Below are 24,947 nucleotides of genomic sequence, written 5' to 3'. Positions count from 1 at the left end.
TTTTTTTTTTTTTGAGATGAGGCGACTGCATCTGTATGCAGTATTCATGATGTGGACATATTATGGTTTTATATATAGGCAATAAGATAGAGAATATCTTATTTTCTTGCCCTTTTTTTTTAATGATTCCTAAGATTCAGTTTGCTTTTCTGACTGCCACTGCACATTGAGTGTATATTTTCAGAGAACTATTCAGTGATTCCAAGATCTCTCCCTTGAGTAGTTGTAGCTAAATTAGTCCCCATTTTATTGTGTGTATAGTTCTCGCACTAGGCTTTCCAGAAGTAATTAAGGTGTTCACAAAGGCTTTTTAAAAAACTTTTCCTTCTTATGGCTTTTCATAAATAAAGTTTTTCATAGATAATATTCTTGAATCAGTTGCCATTCATTCATGTTCCAAAGTGACTTAAATCTGTAGTGGCATGTGAATGACAATATAAATTTGACTTTGTTTGAAAAGGCACATATTTTGCTTTGGAATGTCTAGTAGCTTTTGAAAAGTTCCTCTTGTATTTTGCTACCAAGAAATTTTTTCCCCTCCTCCTTGGTAGCACTGGCAGAAGGGCTATTTGAACATAAATGCTCTTGAAATACACTTTGTAGCACCTTGCTGAAATTAGACATTTAACTTGACATCTAATAGTAGTTATGCGACTGTGACTATTTTTTAAACAGTTTTAAAAATCAGTTGCGTCTTGGGGACTTGTTCAATTTTAAAGTGTTCTGAGTTGTACAAGCTCTGTAAGGCCATGAATGTTGGCTCTGAAGTAGATGATCTTATCAACAGGAAAGATTGGCTTTTTTGTGAAGCACCATCTTCCTGCATCTCTTTCTTCACATGTCCCCCAGATATCCTTAAAACATTTTAGCAGCCCCCAGGATGAGAATAGGCTGGGGAAAACAGTATTAGGCTGTAGTAGGCTCCTAATTCCCTATTTGTAACTTTCACCTTCTGACCAGGTTGATGTGTCTATAAACCTTAGGTCAACTTTCAGGGCATGTGATCTTTGGTACTGCTTTGATTCCAGAGGTACATGTGCTCTCTTGGTTAATATGAAATGGAGTTTTTGGCCAACAAGGTAAAGGATAGATCTCTTGTCAAATTTCAAGTATAGTCAGAGTGCTTGGAATGGTCAAGAGCCTGAATGCTGCATAGTTTGGCACTCTGATGGAGGTGAGGAGGACAGGACAGGTTTCTTCAGACAGGAGGTGTAATCTGTTGTGCATGTGGAGCAGCATGTAGTACTGCAGTATTTGTGGGCTTTTTTTATATGTACACTTGCTGTGTAATCTGAGGAGCTTAATTTTTTGCTTCTGTTTGTAACCCAACTTTTTAATAGCCTGATGGCCAGTATGTGTGAGGTTAGTAATTGTAAATTTTATTCATGTTCCAATAGGCTGATCTTCAGAATGGCTTAAAAAACTGTGAAGTTTGTCATAGACGGACGTTCCATGGATGGAATGAGTTTGATATCAGTGAGGATGAGCCATTATGGAAAAAATACATTTCTCAGGTGAGTTGGTGATAGTTCTTAAGGCACCCAGAACTTAGTGTCACCTTGTTACCCCTCAGCAAGGAGTTTTGCTTGTGCTTGGTGGCATAGGGAACTGAGACTCAACCAACTTTTCAGTCATTTAAGCATGCTCTTCTGGGTTGTGCCAGCCTGGTGGTCGCCTTGCAGATGAACAGGGGCACCCCAATTTCTCAGTGCCTTTGAATTGTTCCCCTGTTGTGTCCATAGAGATCCCATATTTTCTGCTTTCAAAGGGTACGATTCACCAGTTTTGCCTTAAATCGCCACTCATGTAAACAACAGAGCATTTGTGAGCACTTATGGTAAACAAGAGTAGGTTTATTTAAGAGAATAAAGATTTGACTTTGAAACAAGAGTGTGCAGTAAAAACAAATGGCTACAAAACAAAACCACAAAACCTAAATCTGGGTCTGTTTGTTTATAGTTACCTTTCCTATCTCAAGGTAGGTTTCCCTACAGATATCCTACAGAATTGGCTGGTTTCCCAAGAACCAGGATTCAAATGTTAAAACGCCTGAGTCTTCTATACAAAGAGTTTTGTCAGTGAATGTATTGAGTGCTTCTTCCTTCTTCCTTCCTTCCTTTGTGCTATGCTGAAAATTGATTTTTTTTTTATTCTTTTCACAAACTGGGTAAACCTTTGTCGTTTTATAGCTTCTTTTGTTTATCTTCAGATGTTTTCATCTATTTCCAGATGTCTCCGAAAGTATTGTGTAAGGCTAAGCAATTGAGTCTTGTGTTGCATCACTGGCTAAACAGGCCAGGGTAACACCCACAAATGGGCCATCACCAAAACACATTATCCTCTCATGACTAACTTCAATTCAAAGTCCCCATAAAGCATAGTTTCAATATACATTCTTTAAATAGTACTCGTGTATATATACAATAAAAATTATGAATCTGTAGATACTTTAGGTATTACTCTTAAAGGACTCTTTATGCATTACTCTTTACTCCTGTAAGACACATTTGGTGTAGTGCAGGGGTTCCCAAACTTTTTGACGTAGGGACCAGTAAATTCATTCACGAGCTTCCGGAGGACCGGTAACATTCATTTGCATATTCATTAAGCAAATGACGAATATGCAAATATGTTGTTTTTGGCCCTCCCCAAACCCCCAGAGCCAGCTTTAGCAAAGCTTTTGATATGGCCATCCACAACATTCTTACCAGCAAGTTAAGGGAATATGGATTGGAAAAATAGACTGTAATCCAATAAAACCCTGCACCACCACATCGTGTATTGAAAAGGGGCTCATTTATTTTCAGAAAGCTGACACCATCTTTGGAATTTTTTATCCATATTCTCATTCCGGATGGTGAATGCACCAGGTTCTCTCCATTCTGACACATTGTAGTGCCTTTAAACCTCACTGTCAGCAGTGGGGATATTTAAAAGGCACTGCTTTTACATTTTTATTCAGGATCTGCATGCGCCCTGAACTCTGTCTCTGTGTCTCTGTGTCTCTGTGTCTCTCCCCCCTCCTCCTCCTCCTCCTCGCCCCCACCTTCCTCTGACGCCCTGGGCCGTCCCCGCCAGCCAATTCTCTCCTGGCAAGCCCTGCTTTCACCGACCAGTTCCCCAGCCAGCCCCACTGCCCCCGGCCAGCCCTGCTTCTGCCAGCCGGTTTCACCCCTCCCCAGCCAGCCCTGCTTCCGTCGACCGGTTCCCCTCCCTATCTCCCCTGGGCAGCTCCACTGCCCCGACCCTGCTTCCCCGTGGCTCATATCCAACTACCCCTCCACAGCCAGCAATAAGAGCTCACCTGGTAACACTCACTGTGCCTCTGCCGGGAGTCTGAAATATACGGCTGCATCCGCCCAGCCCAGCTAAGGGCTTGGGGAACCCGGCGCTGCATAGGAAGTCTAGGAGCCCGGAATACCCTGGCAGCCACGCTCAGGCCCGGTATTTTTTCCCTGCGGCCTGGTACTGGGCCGCAGCCTGTAGTTTAGGAAATGCTGGTGTAGTGGGTTTGTCAGCTCTGAGATGAGCGTTGTTTGCAAATAACAGGGGATCCTTTTACTTGGAAGCCTCTGTCATTAGTTTTCTCTCCTTAGTGTTAATTTTTTAATGCTTTGTAAAGAGGATCACTCTCCAGTCTTCAGTTTTTTGCTTCCATGGCCTCACTCTGAAACTTACATAAAAATGGTTAAACTTCCTATGTGTTCAATTTGGAATCACGTGGTATAAAATATCTGGCTTATGTATTGTGAGGTCTCTTATTTAGCAATACACAAAGATTTTAATTAAACATAATTGTTTCTGAATCTCACATTCATGAGTGAGTGATCTAACCTTACTAGCTGGAACAATTAAGAGTGGTCTGGAGGCTAAAATGTGAACAAAATCACACCTAAGTAGATAAGAATTAAAAAAAAAAAAAGACTGGCATAGGGAACAGTGCACTTGTGTGAGAAGTTTGCTGCAGTGCAGGGCCGACTTTATAATTTATGGGGCCTTATGAAAGTTATGAGGCTGCCTGCCACTCCCCCCTGCCCCTTCTTCCTGCCAGCATGGCTTCTTCTGAGACTTGGCACTTCCCTCCCTTTGAACCCCTGGCATGGCTTTTGCTGGGGCTCAGTGCTTTCCTGGGGTTGGAGTGGAGAGAGGGAACAGCTGAGGGCTCCTCTTCACCCCCACTCTGGCAAGAGGGAGCCCTCACTTAGCACAGCAGCTGACTGGTAGCAGCATGTGAGTGGGGGATGGTAGGGGCAGAGAGGCAATCCTACTGCCAGTGGCAGAGAGCAGCTCATAGGGAGTGGCTGGGCCAAAGAGGGACCAGCAGACAGTCTGAACTGTCCTTAGGCACATGAGAAAACGTGGCTGTGTATGGGCACCAGAAAATTTGGTGTCCCAAATTTGTGGGTTCCCTATGTGGCTGCATGTGCTGTGCATGCCTAAGAACAGCCCTGTCAGTGTGAAACAGTGCTGCCAGATGAGGAGCAGCATTCTTCATGTCAGCTTTGGCTTAGGGCTGTGAGAGCATAAAAAATTTCATATGAGCAATGGAGGAAAGCTAGTTCTCTTCTTTCTTTCTGCACCATACATCTTCTGCAACAGAGTACAGGCAGTCCCTGGGTTGCGTACAAGATAGGGACTGTAGGTTTGTTTTTAAGTTGAATCTGTAAGTCGGAACTGGCGTCCAGATTCAGCCGCTGCTGAAACTGACCAGCGGCTGACTACAGGAAGCCCGAGGCAGAGTTGCTCTGCCCCGGGCTTCCTGGAATCAGCCACTGATCAGTTTCAACAGTTTGAATCTGGACGCCAGTTCTGACTTACATACAGATTCAACTTAAGAACCCCAGGCGTCCCCAAGTCAGCTGCTGCTGAAACTGATCAGCGGCTGATTCCAGGAAGCCCGGGGCAGAGCAACTCTGCCTCAGGCTTCCTGTAGTCAGCGCTGGTCAGTTTCAGCAGCTGCTGACTTGGGGACGCCTGGGGCAGAGCAGCTGGGGTGCTGCTGGGTTGCTCCAGTAGCACCCAGAGCGGCGCTGAGGGACCAACCGGCAGCGCCCCAGCTGCTCTACCACAGGCGTCCGGAGAAAAGCCTGGTCTGCTGGTGGGGGGGGAGGGGCGCGTACTAGCTGCACCGCCCCCCCAGCAGACCAGGGAGACGCGGAGCACGCGGGCAGCGGGACAGTCCAGATGCGCCGCGGCTGTCCCGCTGCCGGCATCCTCAGAGGCTTTGCTCCCCGTCTCCCTGGTCTTCTGGTCTCCAGCAGACCAGGGAGACACGGAGCAAACCCTGTTCGTAACGTCAGATCCGCGTAACTCGGGGACTGCCTGTACTCATCCTCTTCTCTCTTGCCTAAATAATGCCAATCCCTCACTGGAACAGCATAATGATGTTTACAAGATTTGCCAGTTTATTTCCTGAAACTTGTCAGAACAGCAGACTATTATATTTTTCACACTGAGAAATAAAATGGTTTTGATTAGATTACTGTGCTTAAAGTTACAATAGAAGCATACTTGGTCCTGTTTTTTTAGTGGGAATGGGAAAGGCAGTTGTATGCCACCTCACTTCTGTCTTGACCCTCTCTTCCATCTCTCCTCCTACCTGCATACATCAGTGGCGGATTCTGTGATCTGATAATGCCTGTAACTTCAACCACATGGAAATCTAGTGGATTTGGAGGCTGCCGATAACATTGACAATGAAACTCACCAGATAGTTTAAAAAAAATCAGTGCTTTCCAGAGACACTTCCCTTCTAAAATGGGCAAATTCTCCTTTAACCCTCCTTTTTAAGTCTTAACTTAATTGACCCAGAAAAGGGATAGACTATGTTTAATAACTAGTGGCACCACAGTATTTTTCAAAATTAATAGTAGACTGTCCTAATTGATCTAAAATAAACTTTAGATTTCAGTTAAGCTATCTCTCTGCTATGGACATATTTCTCTAACAAATTTCTGATGCCTACATGGCTGTCCATAGTCAAGTGCCCTTAATTTAGATAGTGTAATCTTTTTGTTAAGCCTTGCTACTTGGGTGGCATTTACCTCTTATCTAAGAGGAGTAAAGCAACAGAGGTTCTTGCTTGCTTGTTTCAGATGGTATATAGGAAATCTATCTGTACCATAAAATAAGGAAACATGAATTGAAAATTAAATGCATATTGGGGAACACATCTTACCTTTCCTAATTGTAAAGCATTTTTAATCCAGTTCAAACATTTAACAAAGTTTTTTCTTAATACAAATCAGTCTAGCTTTTGAAAAGGTAATATAAACATACAAAAATATTAATCCTGGAAGGATGCAAATCAAGAAATCTCCATATAAAACACTGTCTTTCATACTGTTGAATTTCTGCATTCCCCAAGAGAGCCAGTCAGGTCCCTTCAGAGATCAAAAAAAGATTCCACTTATTTTAGAAACATCTCTATTGCTCCCTTTTTGAAGATCTGTTTTTGTTTAGATGAGTGGTTTAAAAATATGGTTCAATTAGTTCAACTTGACCCAAAGGCAACATATCAAACTGCTATGTGAGGGAGAGCTTGCAGTTAATGTTCCAAAATGTTACTGAATTACTGTTCTTTTATTTTCAGTTTAAAAATCCCCTTATTATGCTTCTCCTGGCTTCTGCAGTCATCAGTATTGTAATGCATCAATTTGATGATGCCGTCAGTATCACTGTGGTAAGAAACTGAAATTTGTCTTTGGGTTTCACTTGTAAATAATTAGGTTCTAGTAAACTGGCATTTAGCTTGGAATATGCGGTATCACTCCTTTCTAATTTATAAGTTACATGCTGCAGTTCAGTAACTGCTTATTCTTAATTGCAAATGGAAAATATTTACCACAATGTACAGTCATAAAACTAGCTCTAACATTTTGTTAAAATGTTTGACTAATATATTGACTAACTCTTAAAACATATGGACAAAACATTTACTAAGCTAAAACAAATGCCAGATGAACTAAAAATACTGAAAGTGCCTCTGACATTTTATTGCTACCTTGACATATTTTATTGCTACCTTGACCGTGGCAAACAATCTATCCAGTATTTCTCTTATATAGCAATATATGTTCTATATCTTACTGACCTTTAATCCTAAATGGTTGCTACATTACACAATTGAATCATGATTCCTATATATAACCTGTTAAGATATTTAGTCTAGAGTTGTCAGTTGCACAATAGTACAATTCAGTTATCTTTTTCTCATTTGCATCTATCCAGAAAGAACAGAAGAAAGATGCTGCTAGAAATAATAAATATTTGTAGAAGTCTCTAGATAAGCGTGAAATAAGCAATACACAAGTAGGCCAATAAAATATTGCTAACTACTTCTGTCTGCAGTGAGGAGGAAACTATAATTTTAGTAACTTAAAAAATAGTGACCTGAGTACTTGTAAATTACAATATAGGATGGGTGAATTTTTTTTTTTTTAATTGGATCCCAATGTCTTATGGCGAGCTCAGAGCTCTTCTTCCAGTCTGGAAAAGGAAGTCTGTATTGCACCAAAGGTTGTGGTCTATTAACACCTCTGCAGCCACAAGATAGTTAGTGGTTACACATTGGATTTGTGGCTTGTTACAGTATTGTCTGTTAAATCCATGATTTTTTTGGTTGTCAAGCAGAATAGTGAATTTAAGCTCAAAGGCTAAGTGTTCAGGTTTCTTTTGAGGCTGAGGACAGAAAGGTCACATATATTGTTTGCTTTGTATAAAGTGTCCATGCACAGGAATTTTATCTTATTTTCCTGTGCTGATTCATGTAAGAGGAGATGGGTGAAACTAGATAATCACTACAATTGTTGGGGCATTTGGTGCACTGAATGAGATGCAGCACATGTTGTGATAGGCATGTGTAGGATAGGGATGTAAAAGTGTAGTCGATTAACCGAAAAGCAAAAACTTATAGGTTAATATATAGACTACACTCCTTTCCCCCCTTCCCCTATTTGCCAGTCAATTTTTTAGCAAGCTGGCCAGGAGCCCTGCTCCATTCCGGCTTGCATGGCTGGGAGCTCAGACCACCTCCTAGACAGGGCTGCTGCCACCCGGCGCTGCTGCTGCTTTATCAGAGGCAGTAGCAGAGGGTTACAGGACAGGTCCACAAGGGGAGCTGGGTTTTAAACTGGGTCCCTTCACAGACCAGCTCCCACCTGGCACCCGGTGCTGCTGTCTCTGATAGAGTGGCAGCAGCACAGAGTGGCAGGGGTCTTCTTGGGAGTGAGGCTGGAACGCACTGGCTGCTGGCCTTGCCTTTAGGGACTATAGAAGTCGACTAACCAAGAAGAATTCATGAGGTTACTCAACTAACCAATATTTAACATCTCTAGTGTAGGATCCATGGGTCTTCTGTTGTGGGAGGTGTTGACCATTGTGCCAGTAGAAATGTGAGTAGGTTTTGCAACTGTTCTAGTAGGGTCTGGTGTCTCTGATTTGGCATGTCCCCTAATCTGTGGGGAGCAAACTTCTGATGAACAGGGAGGGAGTAGGGTTTCAGGAAATAATATGGTTTCCAATGTGGAGTGGTAGGCGTGCAGTCAGAGAGGCTTCCAGAGAGAGTTTTTTAATGGGCAGACAGTGGTGGTTGAAGATGTGGTGGAAATCTGAAGAAATTTAAGACATTTGGCCAGAGCATAAACATATTCATGTGTCCTTGTTTTCGTGATCCAGAACTACTACTGTGAAGGTGGCTGGTATATTGGGAAGTGATCTAGTGCCCATGACTGTTTCTATTGTTTTTGGACAAAGTTTGCTATTGAATATAAAATTGTTATACATGAATTTGGTGATGTATTTGGGATGGATATCTGAGGCTTATCCATTTTCTTGCAAATACTGAGGCAGGCGGCTATGCTATCATTGTAATGGATGTTTGGAGTATAAGAAAGTGACATCCAAGGTGGAAAGGAGAGTGTTTTGAAGGAGGTTAATACTGGGGAGTTAATGGAGGAAGTCACTTGTCAGATGAAGCTGCTCCCCGTGGTGGTTTTTGTTTTTTTGGGGGGTAACAGCAGCAGGTGTTTCTGGGAGTCTCAGTATTTATTCAATAAGAATACTGTGGTTAGATGTGATGAGTGTGCTTGGGTTCCCTTCTTTGTGTAGCTTGGGAAGCATGTAGATGGTCCTCAGGGTAGACTTCTGGGGGATGTGTTTGTAGAATCTTGATGAGCTTTGTTTGGGGAGAGGTTTGGTATCCTTATGTTGCTGGATAAATTGTATAATGGTGTAGTTTTTGAGCTCTTTCATAGTAAAGTAGTGTAGGACAGTTGTTGGTTGACTTGGTTAACATATCTATCACAGTTGAGGACTACAGTGCTTTGTCTGCTGGCTTGACCACCATCCTGGTGGTTAGATTTCAGAAACCATGTGGCTGTTTTCAGTGATGGAGATTATTGTGGATGTGAAAATACTTGAGAAAATTGGACTTCAAAACCCAACCAATGCTCATGAGCTTCATTTCATCTGCTCTGTGGTATCCAGTCAAATGATTATTTTTTATGATTGTTGGTGGGTATGTGGTAATTGTAAACCATGGTGGGGTTAAGAGAATTCTTTCTCTGCCCTACCACAGAACTTGTCCCCCATGTTAGCATGATATCAAGTTCATTACCTTATACCTAAACAGTCTATTCCACCTGGCATTTGCTGTGACCTAGGGAGTTCCTTTTCCAGACCTGAAGGGTGCATTGTCTTTTGAAAGCTTGTCTCCTTCACCAACTAAAGTATCAGAGGGGTAGCCGTGTTAGTCTGAATCTGCAAAAGCGACGAGGAGTCCTGTGGCACCTTATAGACTAACTGAAGTGTAGGAGCATAAGCTTTCGTGGGCAAAGACCCACTTCATCAGATGCATCGTCACATGCACGAAGTGGGTCTTTGCCCACTAAAGCTTATGCTCCTACACTTCAGTTAGTCTATAAGGTGCCACAGGACTCCTCGTCGCTTTCACCAACTAAAGTTGGTCCAATTAAACCCTCTACCTCACCCACCTTGTCTCTAGTACCTTGAGGTAGGGGGATAAGCAACTAGTGGACTATCCGATAAGCAAAAGCCAGTTCCCCCCAGCACCGTCTCCGGGGGCCTGGGGATAGCAGGGACCAGGTATAAGCTGGGAATCAGCTGACCCCTGGCTCATACCCAGTCCCAGACACTGTGCCTCTGCTTTTTAAATGTATTAAGAGTCTGCTGGCTCTTAAATTTAAAAATCAGAAGTGCAGTGAGGAGGACCCAGTGTGAATTGGGACAGCTGATTCCCTGCTCGGGCCAGGTTCCCACTACTGTGCTTCTGATTTTTAAATGTATTAAGAGCCTGCAAGCTCTTAATAAATTTAAAAGGGTAAAGCGCGGTGGGGGCGGGGGAAGCCAGGAATACAGTTAATAGCTCTTCTGGTTGCAAAGCTAGAAGTGTTTTGGTTGTATTTTTCCATAAATTATAGTACATAACTCCAGCTCTGTATTGTAATCAGTTCTTCCTTCAGGTAGAGCTACTAGTCATGTTCTTTTCATTTATACTTATACTAGTTTGGCACTGTACCTCTTGGGTACCTTTGTGTACATCTTATTGTTGCCACCTTTTTTGAAATGTAACCCAAACAGCATTTTTTCCCAACTCTGAATCAAAACATTTATCTGTTTGTGTTCCTAATTCGTATTGAAATTTTCTCTGTAACCCAATTTTCTGAAGATTTTAGAAGTTCCCCAATATAGTTATAAAATAGATTTGTTACCCTGGTTCTTCATATAACGGCTCTATTTCAGGTAATATGGTTCTATATTCACCAGTGAATATAACTAAGCTAGAGCTAATGACTTCATTAAGGATGTTAGAAATTGGTTATTTTAATAGCTGCCTAACAGATACATTTCTTAGCTGTTACATGGATACTCATTCCCTCCTGAGGGGTAGGGCTGGGAGCACTCTGCCACCTTGCGCTGCTGCTTCTGATACAGAGGCAGCAGTGTGGGGCGGCAGCAGCCCCTCTTGGCAACGGTCCCAACCTTCCTGCAGACAGAGGCTACTCATGGTGCAGCCTCTGTCAGTGATGAGCCCAGGCTCATCAGACAGAGGCTGCTTTGTGGGCTGCTGGACCAACCTCTCGCCGTGGGGAGCTTGGGGACCCCCTGTGGTCAGCACCTGCTGCCCCACGTGACACCAAGGAGTGCAGGGCGGTAAGCGGGAGCTGTTTTTTAAACTGGCTCCCCATGTGGATTGGCTTCCTCCTGAAACCCCATGCTGCTGCAGCAGTACTGGGTGGCAGGTGGCTCTCCTGTACACTCTTCATTTAAAACTTGGACTGGTGGGCTGGGACTGAGCCAGCTTGCTGGCTTGAGTTTTAAATGCAGATCTTGCAGTGAGGGGGAGTGGGAAGATTCTTGTGGTTAACCTGGACAGTTAACTGACAAGCAGTCCCTTATTGTTTTAACCAGTTGTCCGGGTAGCCGTTAACATACCTTCTGTTTACTGTGCCTGAAGTTTGGAAATTCAAAAACTAAACTACTTTTTATTTCTGTTCAGGCAATACTCATTGTTGTTACAGTTGCCTTTGTTCAGGTAAGAGCTGTATTTTACCAACTTATTTCATTTTTATTACTTAATATAAATTTTTCTTTGTAACAATTACTGTGGTTTTCCTAGGATATTGTACAGTTGTGAATGGCAGAGAAGATGGTCCATGTTGCTTGGTTTTTTCATTACAGCCTTAGATTTTGTCTAGAGTCAGTACCTCTTTTATTGGTATAATTATCATTAGTGTGATACAAATCCCTACTGCAGATGTATCTCTACTGGTATAAGCTTCTTCCCTTTCCTGTAAAGGAATAAGCTATATTAGTATAAGCACACATACCCGGGAATAGCTGTACCTGTACTGTTTTTAATTACATTGGTTTTTTAAAAAAATTACGTCATTTAAAAACAAACTAGTCTTTCTCTTTTTATTGGTTGAGTGGTCACAATAGGTTTGTCTGAACAGACTGGTTAACTTAAGTGTGGACTTCCCCTGGCTGTTTCATTGCAAGTTTGTTTTTCATTGGGCAGGTGTCATACCAATTCAAACTTCATGTCTGCATGAACTAAGAGTAATGTACAGTACAGGGAGCTTCTGAGCCCGATGGAATTTTCTGAGAACTACTTATATAAGGCTGGCTTTAAGTAGTAGGTAGTTTTATTTAGGAAATTCCCCTTTCCCCCCAAAACCTGACCAAAAAAACAAACAGTGGTCTGGTAGCACTTTAAAAACTAACAAAACATGTAGTTGGTATCATGAGCTTACATGGGCACAGCCCACTTCTTCAGATGACCGGAGTTATGAGTTGGGGATATGAAAACTCAAAATAAATAGGGGAGGAGGAGAGGGGCAAGGAGGTGGGAGACAGAGCATCATTAAGTATCTGGAGAATGGGTACTTGAACCTAAGCAGATAAAAATCAAAGTCAATATATAGATTCCTAAAACAGGAAGGATACCACTCAAGCTGTTAGCACCTTCAGTGGTTAAGTAGGTACCAACCCATATCACAATTGAGTCCGTTAGCATGTGAATTGAATTTGTGGATGAACTGGGATTCCAGGGCTTCTGTGTATTTGGCTTGTAGAGCTGGTTTGTGACAAGACAGCTACTTGCAGGTCTGTCAGCCCGTGGTTAGGCAAGCTGAAATGCTGACCAACAGGCTTCTGTATATTCCCTTTACGTATATCCGATTTGTGTCCATTGAATCTTTCCCACAGAGACCATCCAGTTTGTTATATATAACGATCAGTGGGGCACTACTGGCATTTGATGGCATAGGTAAATTACTGGATATACTCCCAAGCCATTCCCGTTCCCCTTTCCTTTTTATTTCGAGTTTTCATATCCCCAACTCATAACTCTGGTCATCTGAAGAAGTGGGCTGTGCCCACGAAAGCTCATGATACCAACTACATGTTTCGTTAGTCTATAAAGTGCTACCAGACCATTTGTTGGTTTTTTTCTGTAACAGACTAACTCGGCTATCCCCTGAAGCTCCAAAACCTGACCAGTAATTTTTCTTAGACATTATGCAGTCAGTTTCAAAGACTTTCTCTGCTCTAATTGCATCTTCTATTTCACTGCAGGAGTACCGCTCAGAAAAATCTCTTGAAGAGCTTAGTAAACTTGTACCTCCTGAATGCCACTGGTATGATTTCTTGTACTGTTTCAGACTTAATTTAAGTGACAAAGCTGGTGCGATTTAATCTGGTGTGACTGTAAAGGCATTTCAGGGAGAAATTTACATAACCCTTTGGTTCCACATTACTATGTCAAATTGTTACATTATTATATAGCGTGTTATAAGAAAAGCTTTCCAACTATGACAGTTAAGCATTGGAATGGGTTCCCAAGGAAGGTTGTGGAATTCACATTATTTGAGGGTTAACACATTGGACAAACACCTGTCAGGTATGGTGCAGTTTGTATATAGTGGGTTTGACTTGATGATCTCTCAAGGTCCCTTCCAGCCTTATATTTTCATAATTCAATGGATCTGGCTTCAGAAGTAGTTTTTATAGCTTTTTAACTTGATGCATGGTGATATTTTATGCTCAAGACATTTAGAATAGTGCAAATTATATTACTGTGTTTGGAAACATAACCTAAGGATAATTTTGTTATCAGTGTCATTGTTTGAAACTGAAGTCTTTGGTTACAATGTAGGGATAATCTGCTTAAAATCAGTTTTGTTTTTAGCCTGCTTGTAGTAATATGTAACAGGGATTTCTGTCCCAATCAAAATTCAGGGAAGATATTCCTAAATTGAATATGCACTTCCACTTCTGGTTGACTGTCTTTGTTTTCTCCACAGTGTACGTGAAGGTAGGGTGGAACATACACTTGCAAGAGACTTAGTTCCAGGTGATACAGTCTGCCTGTCAGTGGGAGACAAAGTCCCTGCTGATCTACGCTTGTTTGAGGTATGTGTTTAGAAAATTGTCTATCAGCCATATGTAGCAATAGGCCAGATCAGTGCTTGCCACATTGAGCTTCTTAATTACTGACGCTCTTATTTTCCAATGGTTTTTAAATGATAGCCATTCTCCTCCATTGACCCCTATAATCCTTTTAGTCCCTCTTTCTGGTGCGGTTGTGGGATTGTGTATGTATCTTCTCAGTGACCTCTCCTGATTCATACTAGATGAGTTATAAATGTTCCTTAATTGAAACTTGAAGGCCAGTTTAGGTTCTTTGTGAAATGGCTGACCAGGTTAGTATATATCTTGATGGTACACTTGATTTGGACTCTCTTGGCCTGAACTGTATCTTTTATATTCCTGTTGTAATCCAGTACAGTAGATATGCTCAGTTTTAACTTGGGGGGGGGGGGGGGGGGAGACACGATGGCTGGAAACTACATTAAATATTTTTTCTTCCAGGAGTGCTAAGAGGTTGAATGGGAAAGGGGAGGCCTTGTAGAATCTATTGCTAAATGTAGATACTAAGTATTTCAAGAATTACACCTCATCTTTTGGCTTCTGTGTATGAGGAACTCTGTGGAGGTGTCAGAGGAAAAGAGTTAGATTCAAACTTATGAATCTTGTACAAAATTTGAAATTATTTTACTAGGTTCAGCGATACTCGTTTGAGAGTTGCTGAAGCATTGTTACTTTAAAGGTCTGTTCAAATGTTTCTGACTTGGTCAAACTTCTTATTTTGAGATTTTTGTCCTTGGTTTTTAATTTGAAAACTATTTGGCTCATGAAAAGTTATGCTCTTTGGAGGGGGGAGGGTTGTTTTTAAGCCACTCTGCTGCTTACACCATTTGAGGTATTAAATTGAAATTCACAAGAACTCCTAGGCAAGACCCTTCAGTGGCTTGGTGAAAATCTGTCTCGACTGGGCTACAGCAAAGGATGTCAAAATATGAATTTTCCATGTGTACTGATTTTTTTTAATTATGGCTTTACTAGTTTTTCAATGTTCCACTGGCATAGAGCATGTGTGCCTAAGAAAACTGTATGGGTGTGAGGGAAGGCTTGGAAATTCCAAACAAAACAAAAGAGCATAAAGATCTTAAAATGAAGACTCCGACCCAGTGAATGTCAAAGATAAGGTTAACCATGTGAAATGATATCTGTCCCCTTCTCTGTATCTATCCTAGTTTGATCTTCAGTTACATGATCACAATTTTTTCCTTTGAGACACCTCCTGCCTCATGGAGATTGGACAGTGAATGAAACAGTGTTAATGTGAATGAGACAGAGGTCTGCAGAAAATGTAATTCAAGACTGTGGGCCAGATTCTGTGCTGTCTCCAGAAGTGCTGTGCCTGGTAGGGGAGAGCAAAAGTGATTTTTTTAAAGGTCTGTGACCTTTGAATTCTAGATCACTAAAGGGACCAACTGGCACCCAAAGAGCATAACTGTTCATGAGCCAAATAGCCAAAATTGTGGCCTGAGCAGAAGCTAGAAGGGATGAAGCTTTGTACAATGCAGATTTGGATCTTCATGATCTGGGTAGAGTTATCCCCAGCTAGTTATCCCCCCCCCCTCCCCCCCCCCCCCATGGATAGGAGCTGTTTTGCAGTAGCAGCCCCTGTCTGCAGGGGATCTGAGGACTGTATGTGGGGAGCTCGGACCTTGTGGCGATAAGAATTCATGCGATTATTAGTCTATTCTGTTATTTGATATCTAACATCCCTAGAATGCACCATACTGTACTGGTTTTAAGTCACTTGCTTTGTTTCAAAGAAGCTAAACAAATGTTGTTTATTCTTTCAAGACAGCCGTTTTCTTCTAGCTGCCTTGAACCAATGGGGAAGTAATCTTACTTTTAATCTTCACAGGGTATTTCTGGAGGAAAAAATAAGACTATTTCAAAAATTAGCATTGCAGATATTTGGTGTTCTGAAAAATCATTAAAGTGTCCTTTAATCTTTGTCTTAATGATAGTCACACTTTGATTCTTGTGGCTCAAGACAGGTGGTTGCCTAAAGTATTCAATAAATACCTTATTTGGCAAAAAGGCTAACAATAAATAGCTCCAAAAATGTCTATTTGTAAACACACAAGAGTGTAACCTGCATGTTCTATTCAGTAGTGTAGCAATCCTATGACATCTTTTCTGAGAGGTGGGTTGAATAGAATGCTGACTGACAAAATATTCTTGGTTCCTACATTTGCATCTCTTGTAGAAAAGTAAATGCTGATGCATGCACAATTGATTCCATATCTAGAATCTGATGTATGGATGTACAGGATGTAGATGGGTTTTTTATATTGACTTGTCAAAAGATGAAGTTAGTGATGATTTTTTCACTAGCTTTCATTATGGTTTATGACATTATTAGACACAGCCATATGAATGAGAAGAAAATATTCCACGTGTAAATATTTTAAAAGAATATTCTTGAGTTCCAGTATTTCTAACATAATCTTTTAATAGAAATTTCAGTTGTACATGAGCACATTGAGGTAAGGACATTTTGGGATAAGATCAAATCTGCTTGACCTTAATGACCTCCCTTATACATATTTAGATCAAATTGAAAATGAGACTTTGTTAGATGCTTAGATTTCCACTGTAGATATTCATATGTCTAAGAGCTTGGAACGGTTGTATGCCTTAGCCATACCAGTCAAAGGTGAAGGGAATAAGACAGTTGAAAAACTAATTCCAAAGAGTTCCTCAAAGTACTTAAACAACTAATTTTCAATCCGATGTTCTAGTTGATGATACTTAGAAAACTGCAGAAATTAAGAGTTAAGCAGTATTTGTCCTCCTAAAGCATTTAGATACAAGAAAAAAGGGTGGAGGTGAGGTGGGAGTGTGTGTGTGTGTGTGTGTGTGTGTGTGTGTGTGTGTGTGTGTGTGTGTGTGTGTGTGTGTGTGTGTGTGTGTGTGTCTTTACTGAAATAACTCCTAGAGTGTATGCTAAAAACCTCATTTTTCTAAAACTTGAAATTTTGAAACTTCCTTCATCCTTTCTGATCTCTGTATACTAATGAGCTGTCCATGTATTCTGTTTAATCCTCTCCAAAATCAGACTGTAACCCAGACAAATAAAATATTATATGATACAGTGTAAGCTTCAGACAAAAATATTTCTTGGGAGTGCCTATTTAAATGCTTTTGTCTCATTTTAAAGCTGAACAGGAAGACCCAATGCAGTTCATATTTTTAAATTCCATATATAGACTTGAGGTACCGTACTATTTGCATAAAAAACTATAGATAGCTCTTTCTGTAGCTATTCAAGTCTACATACTTTTTATTGATTATGATTGAAAGATTAATTGCAGTTTTTGACAAGTGTTCCTTTTCCTTTATTGATACAGCACCAACATTAAAAAAAAAAAAAAAAAAAAAAAAGGGCTCTGCCCTGGTAACTATTTGAGAGAATAGCAGGATATACTGTAGAAGGGATATGGCTGATCACAAAGCACTTTAGTGAAGGTACTATCCTTTTTAATGTTAATTACATTATCTTTATCTAGTGATCTATATTTATCTTGCTATCTAGCACTGATAAAGAATACTCAGTAAATAAAGTGTTACTTTTTTGTATAGACTGGAAATACCAGAATTGCTGTGGTTTACCACAGAATTGTTTTGAGTGCAATGCCGATCCATCTTCATCTTTTAAGACATTGTTTTAAAGAAATTAGGTGTTTTAATGATGGATCTTCCCATTTGTTCCTTAGAGTTCATCAGGTAGCTAGCTAAAGTGTAGATTGATTAGATTAGAAATAAATGCTGGTCCCTATTTAATCAACATTCCTTTACAGATTGATTATTCAGAAGAGTAGAGCAGAGCAGTTTTGTGATTGACTTCTGGTTCTTTTAAGGGGCCAAAACTAACTACCATTAAAGACAATGGGACAAAGTTTAATGGGAGTTGGATTTGGCTGCAAGATCCTTCAGGTCATTTTTATATAAACAAAAATTTTTTTTTTGCTTTGCACTACCTCTTATTTCTTTACCCCATGTCTTAACCTGTTTTATTTTTCTTAATGCTAATTCTTCCTCTTTCTGCCAGACTCCTTCCTGGGAAGTTCTGCTGATTTAAGGGATTCTAGACTAAAGAAACATGATTGCATAGATGTATCTCCTGAGCAACAAGGCCACCTTGACTATTGGCAGGGAATGGTATTTTATCAAGAAATTAAGTGTAAACAGCAAGCACTTTAGCAAGCAGGATTCTTGTTAGGAGTTTCCGAAGAATGAAGCTAAGAACTGAGTCATAGGTGAGAGTGAAAGGATGATGCAGCTGTGCATATGTAGTTGCAATCCTAATTAAATATTTTAGTTGGTGGTTGAATGGATCACAATTACAGTCCTGCTTTGGGTGGACCAATAGAGAAATTAAGGTTTTGGGATCCTGTTGTTGTTGATTTTAATAAAGACAAGTGAATTGCATCCTTACTTGTTCTCAGTACTGTGCCTCCACGGTTTTTGCAAGCTGTTCTGTATTCCTTGTGTTTTTCTTCTTTTCAAGCTTTCCTCCTGCTTAATACTGAAGGCCCCAAAGACTTTTGCATTTACTGTACTAGAAAATATGTTCCGTAGAACAGCTTGTTCATGTAGTTATTCAGTTCACTTAAACTGACTATAAAAGCATGCATAGTTAATGTCTGTAACACACACACACACACCCTTGAAAAACTCAATACAGTACAGAGGGACACAGTGCTTTTTATTTCATCAGTATGTTTTGTTCCCATAGGCTGTGGATCTTTCCATTGATGAATCAAGTCTGACAGGTGAAACTGCTCCTTGTGCTAAATCCACTGCTCCTCAGCCTGCTGCTACCAATGGAGACCTCACCTCTAGAAGCAATATTGCTTTCATGGGAACACTGGTTATATGTGGAAAAGCAAAGGTAATATCCTATTGGTAGAAAACAATGTACAGCATGTCTTAATTTTTAAGCTGTCAGACCTACTTGAAGTTCATCCATTTGTTGACAATGTAGTTTAATAGCTGTACAATATATATTTCTTAAACCAATATTTAAAATGCATGACCTTTTGCTATTTAACATAGAGATGTTTAACTACCTGATGCACTATAGCAGAACTTTTTTGTAATTTCAGTTACTTGGTTCCAAAAACCTGGGGTGGGGGGAGCAGAGACTACTAAAAAGAGTGTGTGCATGTGGAGAGACCTTGTAGCGTTCACAGGACAATCCACAGTCCCATCTCAGGAGCTCAGGACCAATCTGCAAAATCCCAGATCTTTTACTTCTGGGAACCATTCCTTTCAACTCTACTGGAAACAAACCACTGAGGGTGCCAGCAACTAGTTTGGTCATAACTCACCCACACTGTCTGGGGTCAAAAGTTCTATTGATCCGTTCCCACCCCCAGCATCATCCCTGGGAAAAACTCAGGTCGTTATAACAGGTGTCCTTGTACTGACCTCTCAATCACCAGTCTCCATTAATATCCTGGTAAATTAATGGTTCACATTCTTCTGGGCCTCATTCACAGGAGTCAGTTCATCAAATCTCTAATTCACCAAAAGGATTTCTGACCAGACCACTCTTGTGGCTGGACATAATTGCTTGATGAATCCAACATTTCTCTGGATTCAATCTCTCCTGTTCAGGCCACAAGATCATTTTTCCCCAAGGTGAATAGCCATGACTTCAGGTGCATGCTCATTATTCATTACTAAGGCTCTGATTCTGTGACATAATCCATGACTTTCATGCCCCAGAGCTGGAGCTCCTAGTCAGTTCTTCCCTGCAGCTCCCAGCCCATGACCTGTTATAGTGACCTCAAACCTGTTCGACATAGCCAGTGAGTTCCTGCAGCAATCAAGCTGCCACAGCCAGCCGGCAGGACTCTTTTCAGGGATATTTTTTCGTGAGATACAGGTCATGGTTTCTGTGAATTCTTGTTGCTTACTCATGACCTATCCATGACTTTTTAATTACAAATATCCATGATAAATTTTTAGCCTTATTCATTAGTGAATGTAGAAAAGCCATAAGCTGATCCTGCAACATTCCTCCACACTGAACCAGTAAGTGTGTAGCTTTAGCCTTGAAACCCAGCTACAGTCACCTGGCCACCTTCTTTTGGGTGAGAGCCTGAAAAACCAAACATCAACTATGTTTTGGATGTCCTCTAGAACTAGAAATAGAGTAGGTTAGTGACACTTAGTGCTTGCCCTGTTAACTCCTTGCCACATCTCCTCCTCTTCCCCCCCCCCCCAACACAGACTTTTAACAATTCAATTTCCAGTGCTCTAAAGCCACAAGCCTCTGTTGCTGCTGTACTTCTATCAAAATTAGCCAGGTGAAAACAAAAGTAGGCAAACACTTTTTGCTTAACTCTAGCACACCGCTTCCTGATAAGGTATCAGTCACACTTGTAAAAGTAGCATGCCTGGCTCTTGATTACATGTTAGGAAAGTTCTAATGGCCCATATTCCTTCACACATTCCTGTAGTGCTACCAAGAATCCTTTTTTTTTTTTTTTTTTTTTTTTTTTTTTTTTGGTGTCTGTTTGAGTACTCGAAGTGCAGGAACAGTGCTCTAGATGACATCTCTGTCTAGTAATTCCCATATTTGTTGGGCCTGTATGCAGCTACCTGAGACAGCTCACTTAGCCTGAACTCAATTGGAATGGAACAAAGGCTTCATGTGGCCCAGACTAGAGTTTAAATTAATGAAAGGGAGTGTGGGAACAATTTATTTTCTCCTCTGCTGGCCAGTGAATGGATAGAGCAGTAGTCTCCAGACTGTGGGCTGCAGCCCACAGAGGGGATGAAGGGGAATATTAGGAGGGGTATGGTGGGACCCAGGCCAGCCCCAAAGGGCAGTGGTGAGGGAGCACCACCCTGCTCTGCCACTGCCACAGCTGGCGTGAGTGTGAGGGGTGGTGCAAACAGGGGTAAGAGGGACATAAGGTAAACATTTTGGGGACCACTGGAGTAGAGCCTGTGGAGTGGGGGGAGGCCCTGCACCCCCCTCCCAATGAAGGCTTTCTGTTGGGGCTATCCCATCACTGCTGGTTCTATCAACGTAAGGTTAGGGTTAAATGGCATTGTATTCCTTGAGATATTACCTGAGAAGTTACTGAATATTCAGTGTACAAATGGCTTTCACAATGCTTATCCTGCATGTCCAGAATATTGACAGAGCTATAAAAATCAGTTCAACTAATCACTACTTGGTCCATAAACTGTAAACAAATTGTCAAGAGCCATTAACAGTTGATATAATGCCTCAAGTTAGAATAAATTCTTTTTTTATAGGGAATAGTGATTGGAACTGGAGAAAACTCAGAGTTTGGGGAGGTTTTTAAAATGATGCAAGCAGAAGAAGTAAGTACTTCAAGCACAATAGACTTTAGATGTAAATACTTTTCATCAAAAAATTGTTTATGGAGATTGTATTGGTATTTTAGCATATAAATTTGGAAGCTATAATCTTCTAGTTTTATTGGTGTCACTTGTTTTGTGTGGGAGAAAAGAAAAATATAACAAGTCTGAACTCTGAGCATAAAACCGGTAATTGCATTCAAGTCATCAAGTTAAACAAAATTTATGTAAAATGTTTAGATCATTCAAATAAGATTCTGAACTTTTTGGATTCATTTCTAGGCTAGAATAATTCTTAGAAAAATACATGGAAATGCATTTTTCGTTGGGGATTGTTTCATTTATATTCTTATGTTCATCGTATAGAGCAGGGGTGGAGGACCTCAGGCCAAGGGGCCAGATGAGACACCCAGTTTGCCTGGATCCAGTTCCTGAGGCTCAGGTTCCCCTCCAGCATTTGGGGAGCCTGTGCTGGCACTCCAGCCACCCCATTGCCCCACCATTTGTCCGTTTTGTGGTTTTTTTGGTCCTTTTGGTTTTGTTTTGTATTAACATGCTCTGTATCTTTCTATGGATTGTTCAGTGACAGGTCTCCTTGGAGATACAGGCAGTCCCCGGGTTACGTACAAGATAGGGACTGTAGGTTTGTTCTTAAGTTGAATTTGTATGTAAGTCGGAACTGGTACATATTGTCAGGGAAACTCTAGCCAAACATTTCTCCAGAGCTCAGTTTTATTCTCCCACACCTCACTTCCCTCAGTCCTTTATTCTCAAGCGGAGGTGTCTGCTGAAAAAAGCCGCTCCGCGTCTCCCTGGTCTGCTGGGGGGAAGCAGCTAGTGCGGGGTTGCCTCACCCTGTTTGTAAGTAGGGATCCGATGTAAGTCAGATCCATGTAACCCGGGGACTGCCTGTATAGTGGCCTTTCATGTGTCTGATAATTGTTCAGACTTTGACTAAGTAACTCTTGTCCAATGTTCCCTTTGAATTTTTTCCATGCATTCAGAATAAATTGTGGGCTGAGGCATGTGTGAATGTGAACCACTATTAGAAAAATATATCTTAGCTGTTGGCACTCTACTGATGAGCTGGGCAGTATTTGAATCTCTCCTGAGCGGCAGGACTCTGCACTTGTCTTTGTTGACCCTCATCAGATTTCTTTTGGCCCATTCCATTCTTCTCCCTCCTACTTAGCCTTGTCCTGGTTATTTTTAGGAAAGTCATGGATAGATAACAAGCTCCATACATCTTTTGTTTATTGCCCCTGTCTGTTACTTATTTTTTTTTACTAACAATAATCATAGGAAGATATTGGCTTTGTTGATTAATTCTATATTTTGAGGGTGCCAGCTTTGACAGACTAAACTTACATTTTTTGGAAACTTAGTATCATTTGTATGGTTGTATTGCTTTAAACTATAATGATTCAATTGTCACCTGAACTCTTAAATTTCTTCCAAGGCTCCAAAGACACCTCTGCAGAAGAGTATGGACCTTTTAGGAAAACAGCTTTCCTTATATTCCTTTGGTATAATAGGTAAGAAAATATTTGTATCTGCATTGTAGCTTTTTAGTATAATTCATAATTCATTCCTACTAGATGCTTATGTAGCTGTAAATGAAATAATATAGTCTTGGAAATGTTGGGGATTTAAAACAACTACTTGTCTGCTTGCTTTAATGTTATTGATCTCTGTTAATTGGTGTGGATCAACAGTTCGTTGAAAACCACTAAGTCAGTGTTGCTTTCATATTTGTAGATATTTGATGCATACGTCTTTGATTGCTATAGATCTCTTCCCACATTGCCTTATTTTCTGATACTTTCCTACTCTAAATCCTCCCTTCCTTTTTAGATGGCCATTGTGGCTCTTTTTTTAATTCTGAATCTGTGAAAATACTGTTCAGTAATTTAGCTGACAGAAATTGTATTCACTTTTTATGCTGAAGGGTATCACCATGCTATAACAGACCTGCATCACCCTGGTTAAGGAAACTAAACCATATAATGCACTGTTGCAGAGCAGCAGTATGTTATACAAATGACAAATTTAAATATGCTTAATGTTTGATCACTCTGAAGCCTCTACATTGTTTTATATTTAAATACACACCTGCTTTGTTCTGTTTGTAGGTATTATTATGCTGGTTGGCTGGTTGCAAGGAAAGCATATCCTTGATATGTTTACTATTGGTGTGAGGTGAGATTTTCACATCAAAATGAAAAAATATTCTTATTTGAACACTAAAGCAAATGCTTGAAAATCAATTGTACATGTATTATATGTCATGTCTGTATAATACACACTGTGCTCTTTAAGCTCTGTACATTTCTTATAAATGTAACACTGAACAGCATAGAACAGTGCTGTGCAACCACAAATGAGGGGGTCGCAGCAGCCTGTGGCCCACTGGGGCTCTGCTTGTGGACCTCCACTCTGCCCCCTCCTCTATGTGCCTCTTGCACATTGGGGCACTGGAGCCCTGCACTTCCCCCTCCCTTCCAACACTTTGAGTGCCGTGAATCTATTGGTGTGGTTTTGTGTGTTTTTTTTTTTCTTTGCTCCATCCCTGCTTCTCCTCCCTCTGAATGTGAACAGCCATGAACCTGCTTCTCCTCCCTGTGAATGTGAACAGCCATGAACAACTGTGAAGAGATAGTGATTAATTTTGTGCAGCCTGCAATAGAGAGGAACTTTTTGGCATTTTCCTAGAAGGAATACATATTGAAAAGCTGAATTGCCCTTCTTATGTGGTAATTTGATATGATTTATGCACAATTCAGATTTTATTAGTTAGGGAGGACACTTCACAATGGATCTTCCTTCCTTATTTTCACACCATTTTGCTTAAGTATCATAGTTCATCTGAATTTGTGCATCTGAACAGTAAACTCTGGAACCATGGCATATTGGTTCATCTACACAGGGTACCATGTGTTTTTTTTCCAGACTAAATGGCGTTTGTGTACCAATAAATCATTCTGTATAACTTGTTTTAGTTGGTACATTAAATTCTAATGTGTTGTGTGTTTATATTTTTATTTTAGTCTGGCTGTAGCTGCAATCCCTGAAGGACTACCAATTGTGGTTACAGTGACGTTGGCCCTTGGTGTTATGAGAATGGTCAAGAAAAGGGCTATTGTAAAAAAGCTACCTATCGTTGAGACTTTAGGTATGACTAAACCAAATAATAAATACTGTGATATGAGTATTATGGAGTTAGCATTAAAAGCAAAGTTTAACAAGTCTGGTCAACTACAGTTATAAATGATTTTACCAAGAACACAATAATACCAACTATGTACCCTATTTTTAAACAAACATTTTTACAAAAATCACTGCACCATTGAATTTATTGCAGGATCTGTAATGCATCTTCTCCAGGTTCTTGAGCCTTGCATTGTGCATACAGATTTAATTGGCCTGTATGTCATTGTCAGGGCTATGATTTCACAGGGGTAACAGTTTGGAGGAAAATGGATCACTAATTAAAATATTTAACCAAGTACAGAAAAGTGAATAACTTATCAATGCTTTTAAAACTGTCAGGTTGTCATTTATTTAGGAATAGTATTATTCTGAGTTGTGGTACTTAAAAATTTGCATGTTCAATCATCAAAGTCTTCATGTAATTTTTCAAGTACTTGTGTTTTTAATGT

General features: G+C 40.6%; 1 protein-coding gene across 5 annotated transcripts in view; it reads left to right on the top strand.

The window, feature by feature from the left end:
- Window positions 1-24,947, top strand: part of ATP2C1 (ATPase secretory pathway Ca2+ transporting 1) — a 127,283-nt gene that overhangs the window by 67,009 nt on the left and 35,327 nt on the right. For all 5 annotated transcript variants that reach the window (XM_075921930.2, XM_075921931.2, XM_075921932.2 and 2 more), the window contains 10 exons: window positions 1,398-1,514; window positions 6,593-6,682; window positions 11,519-11,554; window positions 13,099-13,160; window positions 13,827-13,935; window positions 18,683-18,838; window positions 21,223-21,291; window positions 22,748-22,823; window positions 23,421-23,487; window positions 24,336-24,460. In XM_075921930.2, coding sequence (XP_075778045.1) covers window positions 1,398-1,514; window positions 6,593-6,682; window positions 11,519-11,554; window positions 13,099-13,160; window positions 13,827-13,935; window positions 18,683-18,838; window positions 21,223-21,291; window positions 22,748-22,823; window positions 23,421-23,487; window positions 24,336-24,460 — 907 coding nt within the window. The remainder of the gene's footprint in view (window positions 1-1,397; window positions 1,515-6,592; window positions 6,683-11,518; window positions 11,555-13,098; window positions 13,161-13,826; window positions 13,936-18,682; window positions 18,839-21,222; window positions 21,292-22,747; window positions 22,824-23,420; window positions 23,488-24,335; window positions 24,461-24,947) is intronic.

This window comes from Pelodiscus sinensis, chromosome 2 (genome assembly GCF_052426305.1).
Source record: "Pelodiscus sinensis isolate ZL-2025 chromosome 2, ASM5242630v1, whole genome shotgun sequence".
Lineage (NCBI taxonomy): Eukaryota > Metazoa > Chordata > Testudines > Trionychidae > Pelodiscus > Pelodiscus sinensis.
The sequence above is the reverse complement of the archived record's forward strand: the minus strand, read 5'-3'. Positions and strand labels throughout refer to the sequence as shown.